The 23384-nt window shown below is 56.9% G+C and overlaps 2 protein-coding genes across 4 annotated transcripts; both read left to right on the top strand.

The window, feature by feature from the left end:
• The first annotated feature begins 5688 nt into the window (after positions 1-5688).
• On the top strand, positions 5689-10330 carry FADS6 (fatty acid desaturase 6). Its single transcript, XM_072351904.1, has 6 exons — positions 5689-6464; positions 7272-7438; positions 7626-7806; positions 8465-8652; positions 9037-9216; positions 9824-10330. The coding sequence occupies exons 1-6, from the start codon at positions 6113-6115 to the stop codon at positions 9971-9973; spliced, it is 1218 nt and encodes a 405-aa protein (XP_072208005.1). The 5' UTR covers positions 5689-6112; the 3' UTR covers positions 9974-10330.
• A 472-nt stretch (positions 10331-10802) lies between these two features.
• On the top strand, positions 10803-19733 carry FDXR (ferredoxin reductase). Of its 3 annotated transcripts, none has more exons than XM_072352086.1 (12): positions 10803-10915; positions 11329-11426; positions 12813-12908; positions 14012-14134; positions 14255-14368; positions 14693-14794; positions 15162-15269; positions 15501-15585; positions 16211-16410; positions 16714-16885; positions 17334-17507; positions 18217-19733. In XM_072352086.1, exons 1-12 carry the CDS (start codon positions 10876-10878, stop codon positions 18345-18347), a joined length of 1443 nt encoding a protein of 480 aa, XP_072208187.1. In that variant the 5' UTR covers positions 10803-10875; the 3' UTR covers positions 18348-19733. The 3 variants fall into 3 exon arrangements, with proteins under 3 accessions (XP_072208187.1, XP_072208189.1, XP_072208188.1); XM_072352088.1 differs by lacking the exon at positions 10803-10915 and adding an exon at positions 11046-11241; XM_072352087.1 differs by lacking the exon at positions 10803-10915 and adding an exon at positions 11089-11241 and having other exon boundaries at positions 18241-19733.
• Positions 19734-23384: the final 3651 nt, after the last annotated feature.

The following is a 23384-nucleotide window of genomic DNA, read 5'->3' as shown; positions in this document are numbered from 1 at the left end:
CAGGCGATAGATCAGCCCCAAGTATTTGAGGCAGCCAGCCCAGGGCATTACTCACCCAGCCCACGGCTTCACTTGGCTCCCTGGGCAGGAGCACGATGGGCTCAGTCTGCCTTGTCCCGGCCAGGACCAGTGCCACAACTGGGATGTGTCCCCAACACAGACTGGTTTTGCCTGTGTGTGACGTGGGTGCTGAGGGTGCCTCCTGGGAGTCTTTGGGCTGCTGGGGAGTGAGTGGGTCCTGGATCTGAGGGCTGAATGAATGCACTCTGTCCTTCCCCTGAATTATTGGGAATGGAGCAGTATGGAATGAAGAGGGGGCACAGACAGTCTGGTCTGGGAGAAACAGGTGATGGTATTAGACTTAATTGCGGCATTTATCCTTCTGGGTGTTATGGAAGCAGTTCTCTCACGATTTGAAGTTGACAGACAGATCCTGGGTGACACTTGGCTTCCCCAGGGTGGTCCATGACTCAGGAAAGCCACAGCTCCCTGAGCAGCCTGAGCCCTACGTACTCTAAGGGGACTTGCCATCACCTCCACACAGTTCAGCTTCACCCCTTTTTTCCAACAGGAAACACCCTTTAGTCACTGCCCTCCCAGCAGCTCACCCTGCTTCCCAAGGACATCACCTACGCTGTGCCGTAGGGCAACATCCTGCTCAGGAATAGGGCTGGGGGCGGGCAGCACAGCCATTCCCAGAACTGCCTGCAGCCTTTATCGGTAAAGCCCCTATCAGCTCCGCGCCATACCCGTGCCCAGCTCCAGCTGGCTGCAGCCCAGCAGGGCCGTGGCCATGGGTCAGTTCCTGTGCAGTGTGTGGGGTGGCATTGGCCACCCGCGGGCTCCCCGTGCCGGTGTCACCATGTGAGCCTGCAGTGCTGCAGGGCAGTGCCAGCCCGGTGACGCTCGCCCTGCCGTCCCGCTGTGGGAGGTCGGGCTTATCTGCGTCGCTTGGCTCATTGTTGATTGTTCTTTCTCCCACTCGGAAAGAAAGGATGAAAAATATCTGATGGTTTTTTCCCTGCTATTCAGTTCTCCCTCTCCACCATCCAGCTGCCCCAGCACTTGGGCTTGGTTCAGGGCTGAGCTTTCATCCCTTTTGCATCCAGGTTCCTGCAGCCCCTTTCCCCCTGTGCCCTCCAGATGGAAGACTCTCAGAGTCCAAGGATGAAGACCATTCGAGCCTGCTGCATTGCCAGGCTCCCATGGCATCGTGTTGGCCACACTGTTGAGGATGGTGAGGAGGTTGCAGTCCCCAGGGCTCCCATGGCAGCCAGCAATACCTGCTCCCGCCACCCACAGTGTATCCCTAACCTGGTTTCTATTCTGAGCCCTATTTCTTTTCCTGGGCCTCCTCCCTCTTTTGCTTTGCCCCACTTGGCCCTCCCGCAGCCAAGTGCCTGAGCATGGCAGCTGCAGCTGACCCCGATCCCGGCCGGCTCTGGATGAAGCCAGTGCTATAATCCAGGGACAATGCAGCACGGGTCAGGGTGGCTCCCAGTTCCTCAGGCTGGGATTAGAACGCAGCAACTTACATTTGCCTTCAGCGGCTCTAGGGGGGAAGCTGAAGAACTGGGGCTGGGAAGAATGGGCGGCTTTGCAACTCTAGTTGCAAAAATGTAGCAGTTTTGTGTTGTTCCTGTGTTCCTTGGAGCTGCAAAACATGGGAGCTGGGGATGTCTCCTTCGCCCTGCACGGGGCTGGGCCTGCAGCAGAGGCTGCCCCACAGCTTCCTACAGGCTCTGCCAGATGTTCCTGCAGAGCGCTGGGACCCGGAGCACCTCTGCTCCAAAGCTGTCATTAGAACTGTCCCTGTTTTTCCAAGCTAACTGGTTGTATGGGTCTGGCTGTGCTGATGAAATCCCTGCCAGCCGGTGCGTGAGTTATCCCTATGGCTGGCAAAGTGCATCTGAGCACCCGCATTAAACACAGCCAGCTCTGGTGGGCTGCCCCTGCCCCAGAATCTGGACTGTTCCGTGGAGAGGTGGGCTGGGGCAGCTCAGCCTGGTTCTCCCTTGCCTGAGATGGACAAGTCTTGTATCGCGTTGGCTGTGTGCATCCCCAGGGCTGTCAGCAGGCAGAGCAGGGAGCTGACAGCAGCCCCTCTCCCCCACCCTATTGACTTGACCATTGCCTTCCCTCCGTGGCCAAAAGATGGAATTGAGGTGCTGGCACACAACACCTGCTGAGACTGGGACACATTCTCGGAGCCTGGTGTGATCCTGGCAGCCCTTTGGCTCCTCCCCAAATTTCCAGCCTGAAGGAATGACACAGCGCCTTGGCTTTCCACCCCGGCTGGGCAGCTCGCTCCCTTCCAGGGACGGCCTCCGGGGCAAGATTACATCATGGCTGTGCCTGCCCTCACTTCCCCTCTGCCCGGGTGGCTCCTGGCTATGGCACCAGGAGCTGTGTGCACCTGAGGGTGGCACCGATCCACGGCTGAGCACCAGTGCCCATCCCAGGTACAGAGACGACACCAAGCAGCTCCTTGTCTGGCTGATAGCTGCATGTGTGGGATGCTCTTGGAGAGTCTGGGGTGTTCATGTACTGAGTGGGGAGCTTTTCATGTTGCAGTTATTTCTGGTTTCAATGAGAGTCCTGTGCAGCGTCTCATGATCAAATCCAGAGCACGGAAATGGAGTCAAAGCAGAGGTTCCCGTCAGGCCTTGGCTTATCTCTGTGTTATTGAGACACAGCAAACACAGCAGCGCAGCCAGACACATCCAGGTACTGCTGGGGACAGAGGCAGTCAGTGTCAGGCCGTCCTACGCTGTGTCCCCTCCGGTCTGTTGTGCTCTTGAGAAATGACCTTGTAGGGTGGCAGCAGGCTGCCCACGATGCCGGTTCTGGCTGTGCTGTCCCAGACTCAAGAATACATCAGAGTTGGGTGCATCCATCCAACACTTGGAGCTCTGTCCTGCAGGGTCCGCCCTGCCCACGTCCCTCTGTTCCAGCAGGCTGGACATGTCCCTTGTTCCTACACCCAGCTGGCAGCCTCTGCAAGCACAGAGTGGGAAAAGTGTCATGTGGGCAGCTGTGTGCCGTGTACTGCCCATGGCAGTGTGTGGCCATCCCGTTAGCATGGGGACTGGGAGGGTCAGCGCCAGGTAGTGCCATGTTTGCATGAAAACTGGGCTTAGTTTTGGGGCTCAGCAGCACCGATGTCTCTCTGGTCTGGTGCCGGCAGAAGGTGTTTGAGTCAAACGAGTGATCACCTGATTCGCCCCAAATCTCTGCAACCAAATGGAGCTGGGGTGGCAGGCCCAGGGTTCCCCCTTTGTAAGAGCACAGCTGTGAGCTGGGCAGCACAGCCTCACGGAGCGGGACGGATCCTGCCCCGAGCCCTGTGTTGGGTAACACCTTGCCATGCGATGACACTGGGGACCGAGGGGTGGGGGCAAGCAGTTTCGGTCGGGGCAACAGCAGAGGCACCCAAACTAATGATCACCTGCGCCCTGAGCTGCTAAGTGGAGGAAGTCTGTGATTAGTTGACACCTCCAGCCAGGCTTTTGAAATTAAGCCAGCATGGAGCAGGGGTGGATGACAGCTGCTTTATTCACAGCTGATATATAAAACGGAAAACATGGTCTGGAATGGCATCAGGATAGTCCAGGTAAGGCATCGTGGCGTTTTGGTAACGGTGGCCACAGGGGCAGGTGGTAAATGTACATTGAGTCCTTGGGAGATGTTTGGGCTGGGAAGGGATGATGGGTTTGGGTGATTTCCGCCAGATTGGTGCAGTATCCGATTGGTTCACACCCACCTCATGATTTCACCCCACTTTGTCCCCGCTGTGGCAGCCTCACTCTCCTTTTTGGGGCCGCCTGCATCAGTATTTTGGCTAACTGACCGCTCGTGCAGACGTACAGTGGAGCTGTGACTCCCTCTGGTGCCTGCACAGAGACTTCTCAAGCGGCATCAAGGACATTTCTTCACCCTGTGGGTGGAAGATTTGGGGGTGCCCAGAGGACGTTCACAGCTCTGCTCCCCCAGCAGCCCTGTTCAGAGCTGGAGGGCATGGAGTGATTCTGGAGGCCCTGAGGTGAAGCCGGGCAGTACCCGCAGGTGGAGCTCCCTGTCCTGGGCTGGGGTTCAGCGGGAAGTGAGATGGTCAACCCCCGAAGCTCTGCTCCTTGAGAACCAGGAGTAGCCCCCCAGGAAATGATGGTGCGTAGCCTCTACCTGTTGGGAAGGGGATCATGGTAATTAATTCCTCATTAGGCTGATTGCCCACGTGTTCAGCTTCAAATCAGGGAGGAAACCCCACCCAAAGCCAGGTGTTAAAAACGGGAAGGACTGCAGGGAAAGCTGAGCTGATGGTGTAAGTAGAACAGAGATGAAGACTTTCATCCCTTAGATGCAAATGCTGCAGATTTTGCTACCAACTCACTGCTTCGGGGCTCTGAGTGCCCCATTTGGCTGTAGAAGGCTCTGCCCAATGTGCCTGTGGGGCCCTGTGCTGGTGATGTGCTGGCTGAGGTCGATGGCAGCTGGCAGCTCGTTGCTCCACAGCCGGGGATTACGCTGATCTCTGCATCCTGCTGCGTGCTGGAGGATTTGTGAGTCTTTGCTGTGTTTTGTGTTGGTTTTTCTCCCTGCAAAATTGGAGGTGTTTGTTTCCATGGTGGGAATGGGGACATGTTATCTTTTGCTTTCGTCCCTAAAATCTTGTTGGGGTCAATGAGGCTGTGTGGCTTGGGTGTACGTAGAGAAAACAAGATGTAAAGCAGGGTTTAAAAGTTCATTTTGAAAATAGATCTTTACAGGGCAGCGAGGAAGCAGAGTTAGGGCTGCAAACTCCAAGTTCTTAACTGGAAATTCTCCTCTGTTGAGGTCAGACACAATCCTGGCTCCTGGGAAGGGAGGGCAGCAAAGGGAGCTGTGCCATTCAGGAGAGCTGCTCATCTTCCTCCTGAGCTGGGGAGCCCCGTGTGTACCTGAGGTCATTCACTAACTTGTTGGTGCCCACCAAATCCTTGCAACAAGTAGTTCAGCCTCACCTGCTGCCTCTCCTTGCTTCTGGACCTGACGGTGATCTGCACCTCCTCTGCCACCATTGCCACAGGAGCTGTCCTGCCCCATCCTGCAGTTGTGCAAGGTTAGCTGTGCCGCAGCTCACCTTTGGCCCTCCAGCACTCAGAGCAGCTTCTCGCTGTGCTGCCACTGTCCTCTGGTGGTGACACTGAGTGAGATAAACTCCTCCCCTGTTCCTCCAGTGATGAGGGTGTTGGTCAGAATGTGCCCAGAAAGCTTCCCAATGCTCACTGTGTCCAATGCCACATTAGTGCAACCTGCACCACGTGAGGGTTCTGCTCAGCCCTGGGTTTCCCCTGCTAATGAGACGGTGTTGAAAGGAGCTCTGTACCAAAGTGAAATGCTGAACATGCCGACTGCAGCTTGATGGGGCTCTGGATGCTGAGGTTTTTTTTAGAGGCTCTGGAAACTCTTTCACAAAGTGAGCAGAGAGCGCACTGCAGAGCTGCTTGGTTTTCTCTTACAGCAGCACCGCAATGTGCTCTCAGTTCTGCCCTTTTGCAGCAAATATGATTCTATTTTATCTTCTGAATTATTTCAGGGTGTGACACGAATCCTCCGGGGCTCAGAACGTGGTGCGTTGCAATGCAGTGACCCCTGTGGATCACTGCAGGACTCGGCTGAGCCCAGAGTCAGTCAAAACAGGAGGCAGTGTCCGGCTTTGGGCTCCTTTCCCCTCAGCATCTCCTCGCGCCTCTCCGTCACTTTCTCACCTTTTTCCTGCCCCCGGCCCTTCCCGAAATGGGCGACGGGCGGATTCCTGCGGTTGCTCATCTGCATTCAGCCTCCTCCCCCGCCGGCCCCGCTCCTCCCTCCCGCACCTCCGCGGCGTCGGGAAGAGCTGCGTGCGGTGCCGGCGCTGCGCCTCCCCACCCTCCACGGCTTTGGGGTCATACGATCGTTATCGCTGTTTTTCCCCTCCTTGCCCTCTCCCCGTCCTTCAGCCGCAGCGGCGGAGCCCGGCGGCAGCGCTGGGGACTGAGGGACGCGGGAGGGACGAGACCACCGCCGGGGCAGCGGGGGCTTTGGGCTCTGCGCTGGGTGTCACCGCCGTGCGCCGGCAGAGCTCGGCCGGGAGATGCCTCTGGAGAACGGCGGGGCGGCCAGGAGGGGCGGACAACATCCCTGCGGCGTCACCGGCTCGGAGGGATCACGGGACACCCCGTACCAAGACGAGCCGGCTCCCGATGTCAGCAGGACGGGGGTGACAGGAAAGGATGAGGAGCTGCGGCCGGAGCTGGATGATGGAGATCTGACCTCTGGAGGGGGAGAAGGCGCGTGCAGGGCCTTGCAGCGGGTGAGGAATGGGGAAGCACTGATGGCCGAGCTCTCGGAGAGGGTGCAGAAGGTGGTGAGGAGCAGCAGCTGGTGGGAGAGGCACGGCGTGGACATCTGCATCCTCAGCTGCAGTCTGCTAGCACTGCCAGCAGGTAAGAGCCAACCTCCTTGGGGTCCTGCTGCCTTCTTGCTGCTTTCACATGGGTGAAATTTTGCTGAGAGCAAAGGACTTTGTGTTGGAAGCCTATTGGAAGCCTGTCAAGCTGTAACAAAACTGCAATAAACCCTTTGCCCTTTGCTGGGGCACCCTGACCATGATGGAAACTTGCACTGTGTGACCGAATGGAACTGGGGTGGGGAGGACCGGGTGGTGCACAGAGCTGTGTGTGCCCAGCAGCTGGGAAGGGAAACCTCTGGGGTTTGGGTGGGGATCCCTGAGCAACGGTGGGTGCAGGGGCTGCTGGGCTGGACTCACTGGGCTGATTCTGCTTTTGAACACCTGGGGCTGCTGAAATCATTGCAGAACTGTATTTGTCCCCAGAAATATCCTGTCCTAGAGGAGTCTGTACATCTATGTAGGCATGAAGCTGCCACCAAGTCTGTCCAATGTATGGAGCCCCATGGTTTTCACAGCTGGTTGTTCTCTCTTGCACACATCCTGGGGTTCCCTCTGGTTTGCACCTGAAGCCGGGCAGTCAGGGTGTGCAGGTTCCCTTGCTGGGATGGGGACAGCTGGGTGCCTCCCTAGCGATGTCTGCTGCCATTGCAGCTGGAAGCTCAGCCACAAAGGGTGCTGTGCAGGGATGCTGGCTGGCTCAGGCAGTTTGGATACCTGTAATTACGTCTGAAAAACAAGTTTAGGGCAGCAGGCCCTAATGTGTTTTAGTGTGGCAACACCTCTCAGCCCTGGCTGTGAGTTGGAGTGATGACTGAGCTCCTGCCCCGGGCTTTTTCCACAGGATTTCTGTGCTTGCGTTCAGCCCACACCATCCCTTTCCTGGTGGGTGTCCTCATCCTCGGCGTGGGATATCACACCCTGGCTGTGAAGGGCAGCCACCTCGCCAGCCACAATGCCCTGACCAAGTCCAAGTCCTGGGGCAAAATATGGGCTGTCTTCTTCATTGAGGTGAGTGTGATTTGTTGCCCCCCCCCCCCCAAGCACCTCATCACTGAGCACTGGAAATATAACCCATAGCAGAGTGAGTGGTGGGGATGATTTCTGCTTGAAGAAGAAACTTCTCTTAGTTCCCAGCCTGAACCTCCCCCCGGTGCAGCTGAAGGCCATTATCTCTCAGCCTCTCTTTCTCACCCAGTTCTTCTCAGCATTCACGGCCGAGCAGGCCAGCTACAACCATGTGAAGCTCCACCATGGCTACACCAATGTCATTGGCCTGGGGGACTCCAGCACCTGGAAGCTGCCTTTCCTGAACCGCTACATCTATATGTTCATCATGCCGCTCGCCGTGCCCATCATAACCCCGCTGGTTGCACTAGGTGTGTGCCTTGGGCTGGGATGCTGGGCATGCTCAGCTCACTCACTCCTCTCCTTTTTGCTGATGCTCAGAAATGCTTCAGAATTTCCCTTGATCAAGCACTGGTAGTTCTGACAAAAGCCCTCAGGAGCTTAAAGTGCCCCAGATTTGTTTTCCTTTAACTGGTTATTTGGCTGTAGCAAGGTCTGGGCGGGGGGATCAGTGGGAGCATTGCAGAGGTGTGTGGTGGTGGGATGGGGCACAACAAGCAGACAAAGCAGTGACTTGGAAGAAATAATAGTGCCAAGAAATAACTGAGGGAGAAAAACCTGGGAGCTATTGACAGGCTATTGGAGCACTGCCCACTGGGCACTGCTGAAAGTGGAGGCAGTGACTGGGCACCAGAGGTGAGTATGCATCCAAATCTTATAGCCTGAGTGTCCCAGCAGCTGCCCTAATGCTGGGACAGGGTCCTGCCGTGGGGTCACCTCCAGCCCCCCAAATCAGCATTATCATAATCATAGAGTCATGAGGTTGGAAAAGACCACTGAGATCATGAAGTCCAACCCTGCTCCATCCCCACCACGCCTGCTAAGCCACGTCACTGAGTTTGGGAGAAAGGGAGATGAAGAGCGGGTGGGCCACCACCACATCCCAGTTCTTCTTTCTTCCTGGCACAGACTTGCTGCGGAACGTGGAGCTGAGGGCTGCTCTCCGCACAGTCTGCCTCATGTTGCTGGGGCTGTGCTGCCATTTCTGCCTGCTGCGCCACGTCTCGGGCTTCCAGTCGCCGTGGTCTGCCCTGCTCTGCATGCTGCTCACCCGCTCTCTCCTGGCCCACCCCTACATCCATGTCAACATATTCCAGGTGGGAATGAAGCTCTAAGAGGTCCCAGTGGTGCCGGGCATTGAGCCTGACCTTGCAGGCTGCCATCAGCTCAAGTTGAGCAATTTTGGCTGTAATCTCCACTGTGCTGATGTAATGGGAACACTGGGGAGGGGGGGGAAGGGAAAAGCAGGGTTGGGGGAGCAGGAAGGGCTGGGTGATGTCTCCTTGTGGCCTGTGGGGCTGGGGTGTTGGTGTGTTCGCACTTGGAGATGCAAATGGAGATGTAGCTCCTGGGCTGGAGGGAGGAGTCTGGCACAACAGCTTGGGGTTCTGCTGGGGCACAGGGCCTGAGCGTGGCAGGTCTGTGTGTGTTGTGCGCTCAAGGATAGGAGGGGGGAGTGACCCAGCGTGCTTCTCCTGCAGCACATCGGCCTCCCCATGTTTGCGGCTGATCGGAAGCCCAAGCGCATTCAGCAGATGAGTCTCGGTGTGCTCAACCTGCCCCGCAATGCACTGCTTGACTGGTGCTTTGGTCACTCGCTCATCAGCTGCCACGTGGAGCACCACCTCTTCCCCAGCCTGTCCGACAACATGTGCCTCAAGGTGAGTCAGTCCCAGCCACAGCATGATGGGATCCTCCTGCCTATCCACTGGGATGCATTTCAAGTACCGTGCTAAGTGCTATGAGTTCACCTGGGGTCCATGCCAGGCTTCAGTAGTTTTGGTTGTACCCATCCTTGTTGCCCCAAGGGATGCATTGAAAATTTGGGATGCTGCCCCTTGGCTGGAGGAGATCCAAAGGCTGGGATCTCCATCCCATAACACCTTATTTTCAACCTCATTTATAGATGAGAATAAAGCTATTGTGAGGAGGCTGCAATGGGGCAGTTCATGTCACACTGCGGTGGGTAGAAGCTGCCTCTTGGCCCTCCTGTCCCCATCACATGGGGATGAATACAGACACAAGTGGGAGCAAGTGGGGCCAACCCTCATTTAAAGCCCTGTTAAGGAATCCATCCTAATTCTACAAAGGCAGGTGCTGGGGTAACTCGCTGTGTTGCTGCAATTGGGTATCACCTTCCTCTTAATTTTCACAGCAAAGCTGCTGCAGCTGATCTGTCCTCCCGCACCCCACAGGGATGGCTGGTTCCTCTGGGCAGGGCCGTGCTCTGGCCCAGCTTGCAAACGCCAAGTCCCTTTGTCTCCACAGATCAAACCCATCGTGTCGCAGTACCTGAAGGAGAAGCAGCTGCCCTACAACGAGGACACCTATGGCTCCCGGCTCCAGCTCTTCCTGCGGAACTACGAGGAGCTGATGGTCCACGCGCCGCCCATCACAGAGCTGGTGGGCATCCAGTGAGATGGGGCTGAATGGCTGCAGGAAACGTTCCTCCCAGTGTCCTGAGCTGAGCAGCAGGTGCTGTGCAGGGGCTGATGGGGGCTGTGCCCCTGGGAGCTGCTTATGGACAGGGCTCAGTTCTACCCACGCTGATTTCTTGCTTGGGGACAGCAAAGCAAAGCCCCCTCGGCTGTGAACTTGCTGGGCAGGAGCAGGTGGTGGGGATGTCACCGGGTGGTGGGGATGTCACCGGGTGCTTCCCAGGAGCCGTGGAAAGATGCTGGGGGGGGCGGGGGGTGTCACTGCCACTGTGCTTTACCTGGCTGGGATGGGGGGAATCGGCCTCTTCTGGGAACATGGATTTGACAAATTCAGCCCAAGGTGTTGAAGTGGATCTTTATTTCAGCTTTATGTCATTGGAACGTGGAAGATGGGGGGGCTGTGGGGGGGCTGTGGGGCAGCTCTCCACCCTGGGCGGTGCAGGAGATGCTTCTTACAGAGGAGATTTCCGGGCCCCGGGCGGGGGGATGAAGGCAACGAGCCGTCCCACCTCCCGCGTTGGAGCTGCGGGCGGCTCCGCGCTGCCGCGTCCTTTGCAGGGATGCCGAGCGCTCTGGGTTCGGCACTGCGACCCTTCCTGCCCACAAGGATGGTTTGCTCACCGTCCCAGCTCTGCTCCTTGTGGACACGTCTGCAGCTCCGCGCTCTCGAAAATAAACGAAGAAGCGCCGTTCAGAGCCGGAGCTGCGCCGAGGGACCGCGGAGGCTTTGCCCATAGAGAGAGCCGGCCAGAGCGGCGCCGAGCTCGCCCTTCCCTCCCTTTGTCTCTATGCCCCTTCCGGCAGACCGCCAGCCTCCGTTGGCTGCCCGCGGGGGCGGGGTTATGCTAAGTACCGCCTCGCGATTGGTCGGCGGCTGGCGGGATGGGACCGGGCGGCGCGTGCTGGAGGGGCGGCGGGGCCGGTGAGGGGAGCGGGGCGGGGGGGGCCGTGAGGGGCCTCGGGGGGCCGTGGGCAGTCGGGCCGTGGGGCGCCGGTAGATCCCGGGCTGCGTTTCCGGCAGCACGACGGAAGGCTCCGGGGTGCCACGTGCCTCGGGGGTCGCCGCGAGGGAGCGAGGCGGGGGGCGCTGCCCGGCGCGGAGGCGGCTCCGGGAACGCCAAGGCCGCGGGCCGGGTTGGGAGGGCGGCGCGTTGGCGGCCTTGGGGCGGTTCCAGGCCGGCTATATGGGACGGGAACGCGGGCTGCGCTCCGGTACCGCCGAGGCGATGGCGGCCCCCGCCCGCGTGGGTGCGTGCCGTGCTGCGGGGCGGGCGCCGGGCGGGGATCCCGCGGCTCGTCCGACCTCACCCGCCCCGTCCCTTCTTCCTCCCGCAGGTCTCCGGCGCTGGCTGTCCGCGCGCGCCCCGGCCCCGAAGATCTGCGTGGTGGGCAGCGGCCCCGCGGGGTTCTACACGGCGCAGCACATCCTGAAGGTAGCGGGGCCCGCGGGCTGACGGCTGAGCGGGGGCTGGGCGCTCCGGGATGTGGGACCGGCTCTGCGGGCTCCTCTCCTCACTGCAGCGCGGTCTGACCGGGAGACAGTCAGCCTTCCTCCGTAGGGCTGAGATGGGCGGCGCTGCGCCACGGGTCGTTTGGGCCGAAGCGCGGCCGCGTTGCTGTGAGTTGTGACCCGGTGATGCCAAAGGGTGAAACGCCTCCCTATGGGGACAGTGTGAGAGATGGGGCTGCTCAGCCTGGAGAAGAAAAGGCTCCGGGGACAACCGAGAGATGCCTTCAGTATTTAATAGGGGACCATAAGAGAGGAGGTGGGCTCTGTAACAGGGTCTGTTGTGACAGGACAAGGAGAAATGGTTTCAAACCAAAAGAGAGGAGACCTGGATTGGGTATAAGGAAGTTTTTTACAGTAAGGGTAGTCAAGCTCTGGCAGAGGCTTTGCAGAGAGGCTGTGGGTGCCCTGCCCCTGAAGATGCCCATGGTCAGGCTGGAGGGGGCTCTGAACAACCTGATGGAGCTGTAGGAGTCCCTGCTCATTGCATTGGGGTTGGAATAGATGGCTTTTAAATGTCACTTCCAGCTCAGATCATTTTAGAATTCTATGACTCTCCTAACATCAAATAACCAGCAGAGATCTGATTAGTCTGGAGGTGGTGCTCACCAACACAGATGACATCCCCTGCCTTCCTGACTCCTCCACTTGAAGTGGGGCAAAGAGGTAATCCTTTGCCCTGTAGGTGTTAATCTCTGATGGGAAATGAGTGTGAAACATACAACTGAACTGCTGTTGCTGACCAGAGGTGCAGCAGCTTAACCCCATCATTAACCCCATGTGCTGTGATGTCTCTGATATGTTTTGGAAATCAGCTGTTGCTCAGGGACAACTTTCAGGGCTGCCTAATCTTCAGACTAAAAGTAAAAGATAACAAAAGCCTTACAGCAAAACATCTGCGTGAAGCTCCGGCCTGAACCTGGAGGTGACTCAGCTCAGGGTGCCCTCAGGCTCTTGGCACATCTCAGCCCGGTGTGTCCAGCAGCACGGAGGGGGCTGTGTTTGGTGCCTTCTGCCCAGCAAGGCAGCCACAAGGTCAGCATAGAAGCAGGGCTGTGGGATGGGAGTAAGATGAGAGCCCCCAAAAGGTGCAGTTATTGGCTTTACGTTCTCTGTTGCATCTTGCAGTCTGAGCTGGCAGGATCAGGTAATGGTTTGTGTGTAGAACAGGATGTCTTCCCTTCTCTTCACCAGTTTCTGGCTGCAGGATTTTTGTGCAGCTCTCCCTCTTGCAGCATTTCCCCAGCGGTCGGAGCTGCTGTGCTTCACGAGGCCTTTCTGTCCTCATTCCTTAACCTTTGCTGTCCTTTAGCACAATGACCTGGCACAAGTGGACATCTATGAGAAGCTGCCTGTTCCGTTTGGGCTTGTCCGTTTTGGAGTGGCACCAGATCACCCTGAAGTGAAGGTCAGTGCTGACTTCCTTCCCTTGCCCACATGTTTGAATGTGATGGTGAGTGCAGGCCAGGCGGCTGGCTGCATGGCTCGCTTTGATCTGGAGCTGTTGTGCTGGAGCAGTCCTTCAGTGTCTTCAAAGCCTTAATCTCCTTGTCCATACTGAGGCTGTGGCCTGGAGATAGAGAACAACTGGCTTTGGGTCTCTGAACACAAGGTCAGAAACAGAGTCTGTGTGATGGCAAGTGCTGCTCTGAGATTGGCTCCTAGTCCAAAATCCTGATCCAAATGTGGATCTGCTTTTGGGCTGTAGGTCCACACCTGAGGGAGGAGAAGTTAAATCAAGGAGCTTTTAAATCAGTGATTTTCCTTTGCCCTGCAGTGAGCGAGAATTGTATGGAGAGAGGAAGATGTTGTGTCTGAGGTGGAGGTGGTTGCAGTGGGAGGGCACAGGAGCTGCAGATGGAGCAGTACCTTGTAATGGTTACCATTTAATCTCAGGAGACTGTCAGAACAAAATGCATGCATTTGTGATCCGAAAAACCAGAATTATGGACATAAAGGATGCACATGGGTTTGGGGTAGCTGCTCCATTCCGCTGTACCTGTCTGGTCGTACCTGGAGGGAGAGCAGTGGTTCTGCTGAATAGCCTCAGTCACTCGGAAGAAAGGACTCGGGCTGCTGTCCTCCCTTCTGTCCTCTTGGTGTGGCTTTCAGGAAGGTTTGGAACCAGTGGGGTCTGGCAGGCAGCGCCCTGAATGGAAGGGGTTGTTTGACAGGGCTCCTTTGCGAGCCTCACCTTGGGAAGGGGTGTTCTCCTACAGCAGGCTTTACTCAGAGGGGTCGAAGGTATTAAAATGGTCCCATCTGCTCCAGGTGGGTGCAAAAAATAGACTTTTGTTTCCATAAGGGGAGATGGAAACTGTGCCAAGTCGCCTCTCTGTTTATCTGACAGTGAGTTGGTTATCTGTGAGTGCTGATTGATAAGAGCCTCAGAATAACCAAATCAAAGACAGGAAGAAACATCTCAAGGCTGAGAGGAATGGGGACGTGGACCTTGGACCAGCCGTGGGCTGAACATAATGTTGCTTGTTTGGTCTTATTTGATCTTGGCAGAATGTGATCAACACGTTCACACACACCGCACGTTCAGATCGCTGTGCCTACTATGGGAATGTCACCGTGGGCAGGGACATCACCGTGGCAGAGCTGCAGCAGGCGTACCATGCCGTGGTGCTGGTGAGTGAGGGTGGGCAGACGGAGTATCCCGGCAGCAGCAAGTGCCAGAAGGGCAGACTTGTGTTTCAGTTTCAAACCCTGCACATGCCAGCTGTTCTCACTGTGTCTGTGTGTTCCTAGAGTTATGGTGCTGCAGACAACCGGGTTCTGGGGATCCCAGGGGAGAACCTCTCCGGGGTTTACTCAGCCCGAGCCTTTGTGGGCTGGTACAATGGACTGCCTGAGAACCGTGATGTGAGTACAGTAGTTTGTTTCCGTGCCTTTCCTTCCTGTGCTGTATCTGAATGCTGACATCCAGCTCCAGATTAAATCCTGAAAGGCCTGCAATTGGAAAAGATTAGCAAGAACCATGCTAAATCCTTCTTAGATGGTAGAAATGTGAACAATTTGCGCATCAGTGAGAGCAGATTAGCTGGCTCTGCAGGTTGGCAGTGTATTTTGGCCAGGCCAGATGGGGACCTGCAGAAGGGAATTTGGGTGGTAGGCATGGGTCCAGGGGGATGGATGTCATAGAGGCCTGGTGAGTTTGCTCATGGAAGGGCCTTTTGCTCCCTGCAGCTGAAGCCTGACCTAAGCTGTGACACAGCGCTGATCCTGGGCCATGGCAACGTGGCTCTGGATATCGCCCGCATTCTCCTTTCCCCGCTGGATTTCCTGAGGGTGAGTTGGGGGGCTTTGACCCAGAGCTGCTCTCTGCTGGGTGGGTGCTGGTTTTTGCTGGTTTCAGCCAATTCTTAGAAGAAAGAGATCTGTTTCAGCTGAGAATGTACTTCCTGAGCCCTCTTTGCCTTTGGGCTCTTTCATCAGGGAAGGCTGTTGCCCCACAGTCCATAAGGTATGAACAAAAGAATGGAGCCATTCTGGTACCTAAAAAGTTGGTCTTTATTTCCTATGAGAATTAAAGGATTACATTGCACGTACAGCCTGCTCTTCTGCTGATTTTTCACCTTCAGAGGCTGTTCCTTCCTCTTGCTCCCTCCAGGTCTGACCTCATCCCACTCTCCTGTCATGTGTCTTTGTCTTGCAGAAGACAGACATCACTGACAGCTCCTTGGCAGCTCTAGCCTGCAGCAAGGTGAAGCGTGTGTGGCTGGCTGGGAGAAGGGGACCTCTCCAAGTTGCTTTCACTATCAAGGTAAGGCTCACTCTGTCTCTCTCTGGAGAGGGTGCTGGAGGGCAGCGTTTTTCTCAGAGTTGGACCCCAGGCTGCCCTTGTCCAGTGGGGAGAGGCATTCTGTCAGTGGGTGTGTGAGACTGGGTGTCCTAGTTCCTGCAGCCATTTGCTGCCTCCCCGTCTGGACTTGCCTGGGGCTGTTGGATGGCATCTCTGCATCAGAGGTAACATCGCCCTGCCTGTAATTCCCAGGAGCTGCGGGAGATGATAAATCTGCCGGGTACCCAACCTGTCCTGAACCCCGCTGACTTCACAGGCCTCGAAAATGCTGTTAAAGGTGAGGAAAGTGTGTCATGTTCCTTCAGACAGGGACTCACCTTGACAAACATTCAGGAGTGTTCTGGAGGTGCTCAGAATGTGCATCAGGGGAACGTTTATCCTGTGCATGGCATGTGAGAGACGGGTGGCGTGGCTTGTTCTCAGAGTGATGGGAGGCTTCGGACAGGAGAGAGCAGCCTATTTCTATGCTTCCACAGCAGCACTGTTTCTTAGAATATAAGTGCTGTCTGAGCGATGAGGGCAGGAGGTTTGGGGTGGCTGAGAGAGCCTCGCATGAGAGGTCTCAAGGCTTTTGATTTAAAAGCTTCCTGCAGAGTGAGAAGGAAAAAACACTGAGCTCAGGGATGTCCAGAGACTTGCTCTTCTCCACAGGCTGCTGCCTCTGGGCGCCAGCAGGACAGCAACATTGCAAGCTTTGATTTGTGTGTCCCACTGGCATCAAGCCTCAGAAGCTCTCCTGGTCACTTTGACTTCCCATTTGTCATCTCAAAGGTGCCGAACTCCCTGCTGCATGACAAACTCCAAATGGACGTTCACACATCACTGAAAACTGCCTCGATGTGGCCATGAAGTGTCCTGAGGGGCTTTGCTGACATTCCTTACTGGTCTCTCTCTCTTCTTAGATGCCCCCAGGCCCAGGAAACGACTGACTGAGCTGATGATCAAAACAGCCCTGGAGAAGCCCAGGGAGAAGGCAGCGGTGGCACAGGCAGCAGTTCCCCGGCAGTGGGGCTTGAAGTTCCAGCGTAGCCCCCAGGAGGTGCTGCCCACTGCTGATGGGATGCGGGTGAGGGGTGTCCGCATGGCCCTGACCCGCTTGGAGGTACGGTTCTCAGGGGTTCTGGGTGCCAGACTGGCCCTATTGAGCAGTACATCCCTGTAGCCCTTGGCAGCTGTTTTCTATACGATGATTTCACATCTCCTGACTGATCGGGGAGGTTTGCGGTAGGCTGTCGTGGAATCTGGTTCTCCCACCACAAACCATTCCATTTTTAAAGGGAGCTCTTTCCTAACACTGCTGCAGAAGGGCCTTTAGCAGTTACCCTGAGGATTAAGGGTATCTGAAGTATCTGGTGTTCTTCGTCTGGTGGCTGGCTCATAGTCAGCAGCCTCTTCCCTCTCCCAGGGTTCAGGGGACTCTGCCAAAGCTGTCCCCACAGGAGACATGGAGGAGCTGGAGTGTGGGCTGGTGCTCAGCAGCATTGGCTACCGGAGCCTGCCCCTGGACCCAGCAGTACCTTTCGACACCCAGCACGGCATTATCCCCAACAACGTGGGCAGAGTGATGGGTGTTCCAGGTCTGTATCTACAGAGACACCTATGGGATGTGGGTGGAGCACGGCTGGTGTGTTGAAGGTGGGAAGCTTTGCTCACTGGGGGCACCAATACAAGGCAGCTGTGCAGCAGAACAGAAAATCAGACTTAAAGACCCGTCCCAGTCCCAGCTAACATTAGAGACATGCACTTTTTAGCAAACAGCTCTGAAGGGCATGTTTGGTTTTTGTTTTATTAGGCCTTGGAGTCTTGTTACTGAAGCAGTACAACCCATTTGGCTGCTTAGTGCTAGTCTGGAGGTACACAGATTCCTGCGACAGCACTGTCAGAGTATATACTCTGTCTCCAAAGCAGGGGTGCATTATGCTGCTGCCTGCAGCTAGATATGACATCCAAAGCTGGGAATGGGCATCCATGAGGGTCCATGGTCACGTGCCAGACTGAGCCTGGCTGCTGTGTGTGCCCATGCAGGTCTGTACTGCAGCGGGTGGGTGAAGAGAGGACCTGTGGGTGTGATCATCACCACCATGAATGACAGCTTTGACACTGCCCAGTCTGTGCTGGAGGACCTGCAGAGGGGTGTGCTGGATGTGTCTGTCCCCAGAGAAGGTTTCGGGGCTGTGGGTGGCATCCTGCGTAGTCGAGGTGAGTGTGTGTCAGCCTCTGTAGCAGCTGACATGAAGTACAACACAGATCCCGGATCTGGGCATCCTGGGGCAGTGAGTCCCAACATGCCGCCCTTGGGGGCCGAGTAGGGCAGTGGGTTATGCTGCTATTGTGTTGCTCCAAAGTGCAGGGAGGGGAGGAGGACTTGGATTTTCTCAGAGTCAGCATCATTGGTACGGTTAATGACCGCTCTCTGGGAAAGGCCATTAAAAGCACCACGGGCCATGGGAAAAATGTCACTGTCAGTGGTGAAGACAGCAAGTTATTGCTCTTGAATGGCTTTCCTTGCAATCCTTCCAGGCAAATTGGGGAAAAGATTAAAATGCCCAAGAGAGTCATTTACTACTGCAGTGTTTAAAGGCATTCAATTAAAGCGTATGTTTGCCTCTTAACTGTCTGAGGTTTAACAGTGAACTGGAAGTGTTTTGTAAGTGCTGTCCCCTAAGGTGGTGCTGTGCTCGCTGCTGTTATGGCTTGCAAAGGTCTGACTAATCAGATTTGACTGGAACCCACAGTCTCTCTCCTCCTGGTGCTAGGAATTATTATTCCTGTGCGATGCTAAAGTCTGATGCTGTGTTGGAAAAGGTCAGGGTTTGCTTGCACATCGGGTCCCTGCTAATGGGGGGGTGAGGCTGAACTCGTTCTCACTTGGTTGATGTCTCAGTTCTGTCTCTCACCGTCACCCCAGGGATCCGCCCTGTTTCCTTCTCAGAGTGGGAGAAGATCGATGCTGCCGAAGTGGCAAGAGGAAAAGCTGCTGGCAAACCCCGGGAGAAGATAGTGGATCCTCAGGAGATGCTGCAACTGATCGGTCACTGAAGCTGCAGGGATGGTCCACGCAGTGCTGTCCTGCAGCAGCGCCGGGCTGGTGGCCGACCTGGGGAGGAAGGTGGCACTGAGGACCTTCTGGTAACAGTGAACTCTGTGTTCCCTGTGTGAGTGACTCAGAACAGCGGAGGCTGTGGGCCGGCCCCACATCTCTGCAGCCAGCTGCAGTCCCCAGGGATGATCTGTGTTGTCTGGGACCTTCTGGCATTGGCAGATTTGCCAGAGCAGGTGAGGGGAGATGCGTGTTTGGCAGGAGCCTTGGCCTGATGCTCTGCCCATAGCAAGAAGCACGGAGAAACTCTGTTGTGTCTTACTGCCTCCCCTTTAAGCCTCAAGCCAAATGACTTCATTGCCTTGTCATTCATGTGTGAGTGGGCTTTTTTTTTAATAATAATTGTTTTAAAATAAACCCTTCCAGGAAAGACAACTTGGACCTGCCACTTGAGTCTGGCTCCTTTGTGACTGCCTTGTTCTCAGGAGCTGCCAGCCGAGCACGAGCTGCAGCTTGTCCCAGGAACAGCCAGCTCCTCTGGTGCAGGAGGGGCTGCTTGCTGTCTGCCTGCTGGCAGCTCCAAGCAAAGCAGACAAGGGCGTTAGTTTGCATTCCGCCTTCCACAGTTGGACCCGAACATAGCCTGGGTTCGAGCTTGTGGAGTGAAATGGGATAACAGATGTGACTGCCTTGATTTGGACCACGGGAGATGCCCTGTATGTTGGTACCTGCCGGAGCTGAATCATGCAGCAGTGCTCCCTTGCTCCCTTTCACTTTGCTCACTGTTGGTTGGGATTTTTTTGTCTGCGTGTTTTGAAGCTTATTAAATGCTTCTCTTAGCCTAAATTGACCGTGGTGACGGTGTCAGGATTTAAGCCAGATTACAAGCTGCGAGCAGTAATCTCCTCTTTATCCGTGGTGCAGAGGCCAGGCCGGCATGGCCCCCTCCCTGCTGCCACCCACGCTGTCCCTGACCGCTGTGGTCACCTCTGTGTGATTGGAGCTGCTCCCAGCTCTGACCTGTGTAAGCAGTGAGGACGGCTGTTGCTCGTGGCTGCGTACGAAAACAAATTTGGCTCCGTGATGGAGGCGGGGGGTAAATGAAGCCAGGGCAGATGGCAGCGACTGCCTCAGTTCCATGCTTAGCTACACTCTCCACGTTCCCTCCTGGGGTAGAGGCTTTACCCCCATCCCACTGCTGTGTGCCCGTGCCTGTCTCCGATCCCAGGCTAAGCAAGGAAGATCAGTGGCTTCTCTTTTTTTTTCTGTAGGGTTTTTTTCCCTTCCTTTTCTATTTAAATCTCATTTGCAAGATCATTAAGAAACTCAGGAAATGTGGGACTGGGAGCTCGTACGCAAACGAGCAATAAAGCTTTTGTGGAACATCTGCTTGTGTGATGTGGCTCTCGTTACGTCTCAGGGCTGATGCCATCCTAATGCTGAACTCTCAAGCAGGAGATTACATCAGCTCTGGGTTCAGGGCCGAACAGGCACTTTGGAATCGGGGGGTGGGGGGATGGAGCCCTGCACAGGGCCAGAAGTTTGGTGGGGAAGGGGCTGTTGTGGCTGCCTTGAACGTATGGGGACGCAGTGGGCTGGCTCTTCCCCAGAGCTCTCTTCTACACTGCTGTGAATGTTGATGTTAAGCTGCTTCTGTGGCCGTGGCACAGGTTGTGCTCTGAGCACAGCAAGCAGCTGCTCCCGGGCAGGTGATGTTTTGGGATAAGCCTCTGGCTTCCCCGGGAACGTCCTCGTCCCCGTGGCCGTGTCGTTAGGTGGCGCTGACGGGCCGGAGATGGGGATGGAGATGGGGATGAGATGGGGATGGAGATGGGGATGAGATGGGGATAAGAAGGGGATGGAGATGGGGATGAGAAGGGGATGGAGATGGGGCTGTTGGGGCTGGGCGGCGGTGCTGCCCGCCTCGTGCTCCGGGCAGATCGGGTCCCTCCCAGCAACGGGCGCTGCTTTCCAGCAGAATCCATTCTGCGGCTGTTTGCTGCGCGGGGTCCCGCTCGGTGCTGCGTCCTGCGGTCCCCGCGCTGTGCTCACCGCCAGCAGCACACGGACACACCGTCCCGAGCAGCCGGGGGGGAGAAGCGGCTCCGGAGCCATTTCTGCAGTGGGGAAGGAGCCGGGAAGGCGACGCTGTGAGGGACACCTGTGTGCTGCCGGAAGGGGGCCTGGGAAGCCGAAGTTCCACCTGGGATGAGCTCGGCGGATCTCGCTGGCTTTGCCGAGGGGCTGCTTGCTGAAACCGGCCTTCTAAAGTGAGCACTGAGAGCGCCCAGAACGCGGGTGATCTGGTCGGAGAGACAAAGCAGCTGGAGGCAGGTTGCTGGCAGCAGGAAGGTGAGCTGCCACATAGAAACCAGCTCGCTCCACCAGGAAAACGTTGGGAAAAAAGCCTCTCAGCAGCGTGGCAAGTAGCTGAGTGTCACCCCGGGGCTGTGCCCTCCCAGCCCCCAGAGCCGCCGGGCTGCCGCACTGAGCCGGCACGGCTGCCGGCGGGGAACAGATGGCTCCGCTGCGCTGACCTCAGCGCTTTGGCCCAGCGCAGCTCCAGCACCGTTCTGAGCCTCGGGGAGGGGCTCCTCGTCTTCCCAGCGCCGTCCCCAGGTGGGAGCGGGGCCGAGGTACCCGATTCTGGGGTTCCCGACCTCCCTTCCCCCTGCACCAAGGGAATGGGTTCCTCTCGGCTCAACCGCATCCCTTCTCCTAAAGGACTCCATGTGCATCCTTGGCCCCGCAGCCCCCAGAGCGCCCACATTTCCCCATTGAAGGACTCAGTGCTGCCACTGCTCTGTTTCCATAAGTTTCCTGGGAAGCCAGAAAGGGGATGATGTGCCCCTCAGGCACTGTGCCGCTGGAATGCACCCACTGACATCGCAGTGTCCCCATAGCCACGTGGGGCACCTGACTGGAGTGGGAGGATACTTGGTGTGAGCTTCCCTGGGGCTGGGAGGGGAGCAGAGATGATGGGCTCCATGGTTCTGTCTCTGGGAAGGGCGCAGCAGCTGCCCCAAGGCGCTGATTAGGGCAGCTCGGTGTGGGTACCGAAGCCCCAGATGCCTTTAAGGGGTACAGCAGTGATCTCATGAAGGTGCTCTTCACCCACGTTTGTTTGTTACATGAGCCCTGGGCTGAGAGGACGAGGTTGGTTCCCGGTTTCAGCCATGGGTGGGCTCAGACCGCTTTACTTTGGCCACAGTTCTGGGGGAGGCTGGCAGGAGCAGGACAGGCACAGAGCTGGGACCAAACCCCCAGCATCCATCCCACGTGCCACCCTCGGGTGATGGTGCAGCGTTAAGTGGGGTCAGCAGAGGGACCCACAGCTGTGCTGCTGGGGCTGCTGTGGGGTGCGAGGAGCCTGCAGCAGCGCATGGAGCAGCACCGTCCTCCCAAAACGGCCCTCCTGCATTCCTGCAGCCCTCACATGGTCACTGCGGGCCCTCCCTGCAGGATGTGGCTGTGTACCAGGAGCTGTCAGCGCTGCGGGCACCGAGCAGCACACAGAGCCTCCTGCAGAGCACACACCAGGGGAAGGTAACGGGGAGAGGGGGTGCTGTGGGCTGCGATCTGCCGGGGTAATGCAGTGGTGTAGGAGAGGAAGGAGAAGAGAGGGGCGGGCAGCTTTGTGCCCTCCCAGCCCAGCAGAGAGGAGCACAGCACACCCAGGTTGGATGGTACCGAGTGGGGAAATGAGGTTTTCTCTTGGGAGGAAATGTCAACCTGTGCCTGGTAGGGCTGAGGGCTTCCTCCTGGGGTGCAATCCATGCTTCTGTTCTACTCCGACCTTTATAACCACCAGGGTGCTTTTCTGGAGGGGGAATGTAAAAAGGGTTTGTGTTCTTCATGTGTTGAAATAAGGTGGTTTCGATGATTGCGGGACAGTGCCGTGCTCTGGGGCTGTTACAGAAGCTCAGGGCACAGCCATGGCTGCAGGCTGGGGCAGGAATCCTGCTTTTTTTAACAGAAAAAGAAAAATGTTTATTTTACTTTAATACTTTTAGAGGAGAGAAAACACGGCTGTCAGGTTGACACGGAGTGGCAGTGCCAGGCCCATCGCTGCTGCAAGGACCTTCCAGATGTACCCAGCTGTTCACTGTACCTGGGTGGGTGTGTGAACCCACGGGGGGAAAACAGCCCATGGGATGAAGGTGGGATGGTGTGGGAATAGGGCTGGTTCCTGTGAGAAGGACCCGCTCTATGGCAAGGCCCCATCCAGGCCTTGGTGAAAGGGTTAATTGCAGCCAGGTGCCCTTTCTCCTTTGCGGTGCTGAAACCAAGTGTGACCCTTGCTGGTCTGTGGGCAGAGGACCGGAGGCAGTGACCTGTTGCTCAGCCTCCCCTCTCCTTTTCCTGGAGCAGGAGAGTGGCATCACGCCCGTGCCAAGCAGGGGGCTGCGCACACCCTGAGCTCTGCAGAATCCTCACGCCTTGAAGATGTGTGCAAGCTGTCCTGGAGACAGCCAGACTGCCGCCCATACATGGGTTAAAGCAAAGGCCAAGAGGAAAACACAATTTCCACTTGTTTTGGCATCGCTTGCAAACCCCGGGGACCCCTGGCCTTGGGGAAAGGCACGCGGAGGTCCCACGCTCACTGCGAGCAGCAGGGCTGGCGTAGACTAAAACCTCCCTGCAAACGACCTTTCCATGAGGAGACACGTGGATGGGCGCTGGGCTGCGTTTGGTGCCGGAGGAGCACTTGGTGGCACGGGGATGTGATGGGGATGTGATGGCGCTGCAGGAGGCTGCGGTGCTGGTGTGGGGGGTGGCAGCCATGCCGGTGCCACGGGGGTCTCCCTCGGGGCTGGCTGTGTCCCCGGGCCAGGCTCCTCCACCCCCGGAGGTGCCACGGGTGCTGCAGGCTGCTGGTGCTGTCTGGGGACCCAGAGGAACCCAGTGCCCAGCCTGAGGGCAACGGGACCCCATGGGGCTCTGCCCATCTCCTCCTGCCTTTGCGGGGGCTCCCCCTGCTCTCCCCCCGAGTAGTGCCGGGAATCAGCTGATGCCTTAATACGGGCCCTGGCGAC

Source organism: Excalfactoria chinensis, chromosome 17 (genome assembly GCF_039878825.1).
Source record: "Excalfactoria chinensis isolate bCotChi1 chromosome 17, bCotChi1.hap2, whole genome shotgun sequence".
Classification (NCBI taxonomy): domain Eukaryota; kingdom Metazoa; phylum Chordata; class Aves; order Galliformes; family Phasianidae; genus Excalfactoria; species Excalfactoria chinensis.
The sequence above is the reverse complement of the archived record's forward strand: the minus strand, read 5'-3'. Positions and strand labels throughout refer to the sequence as shown.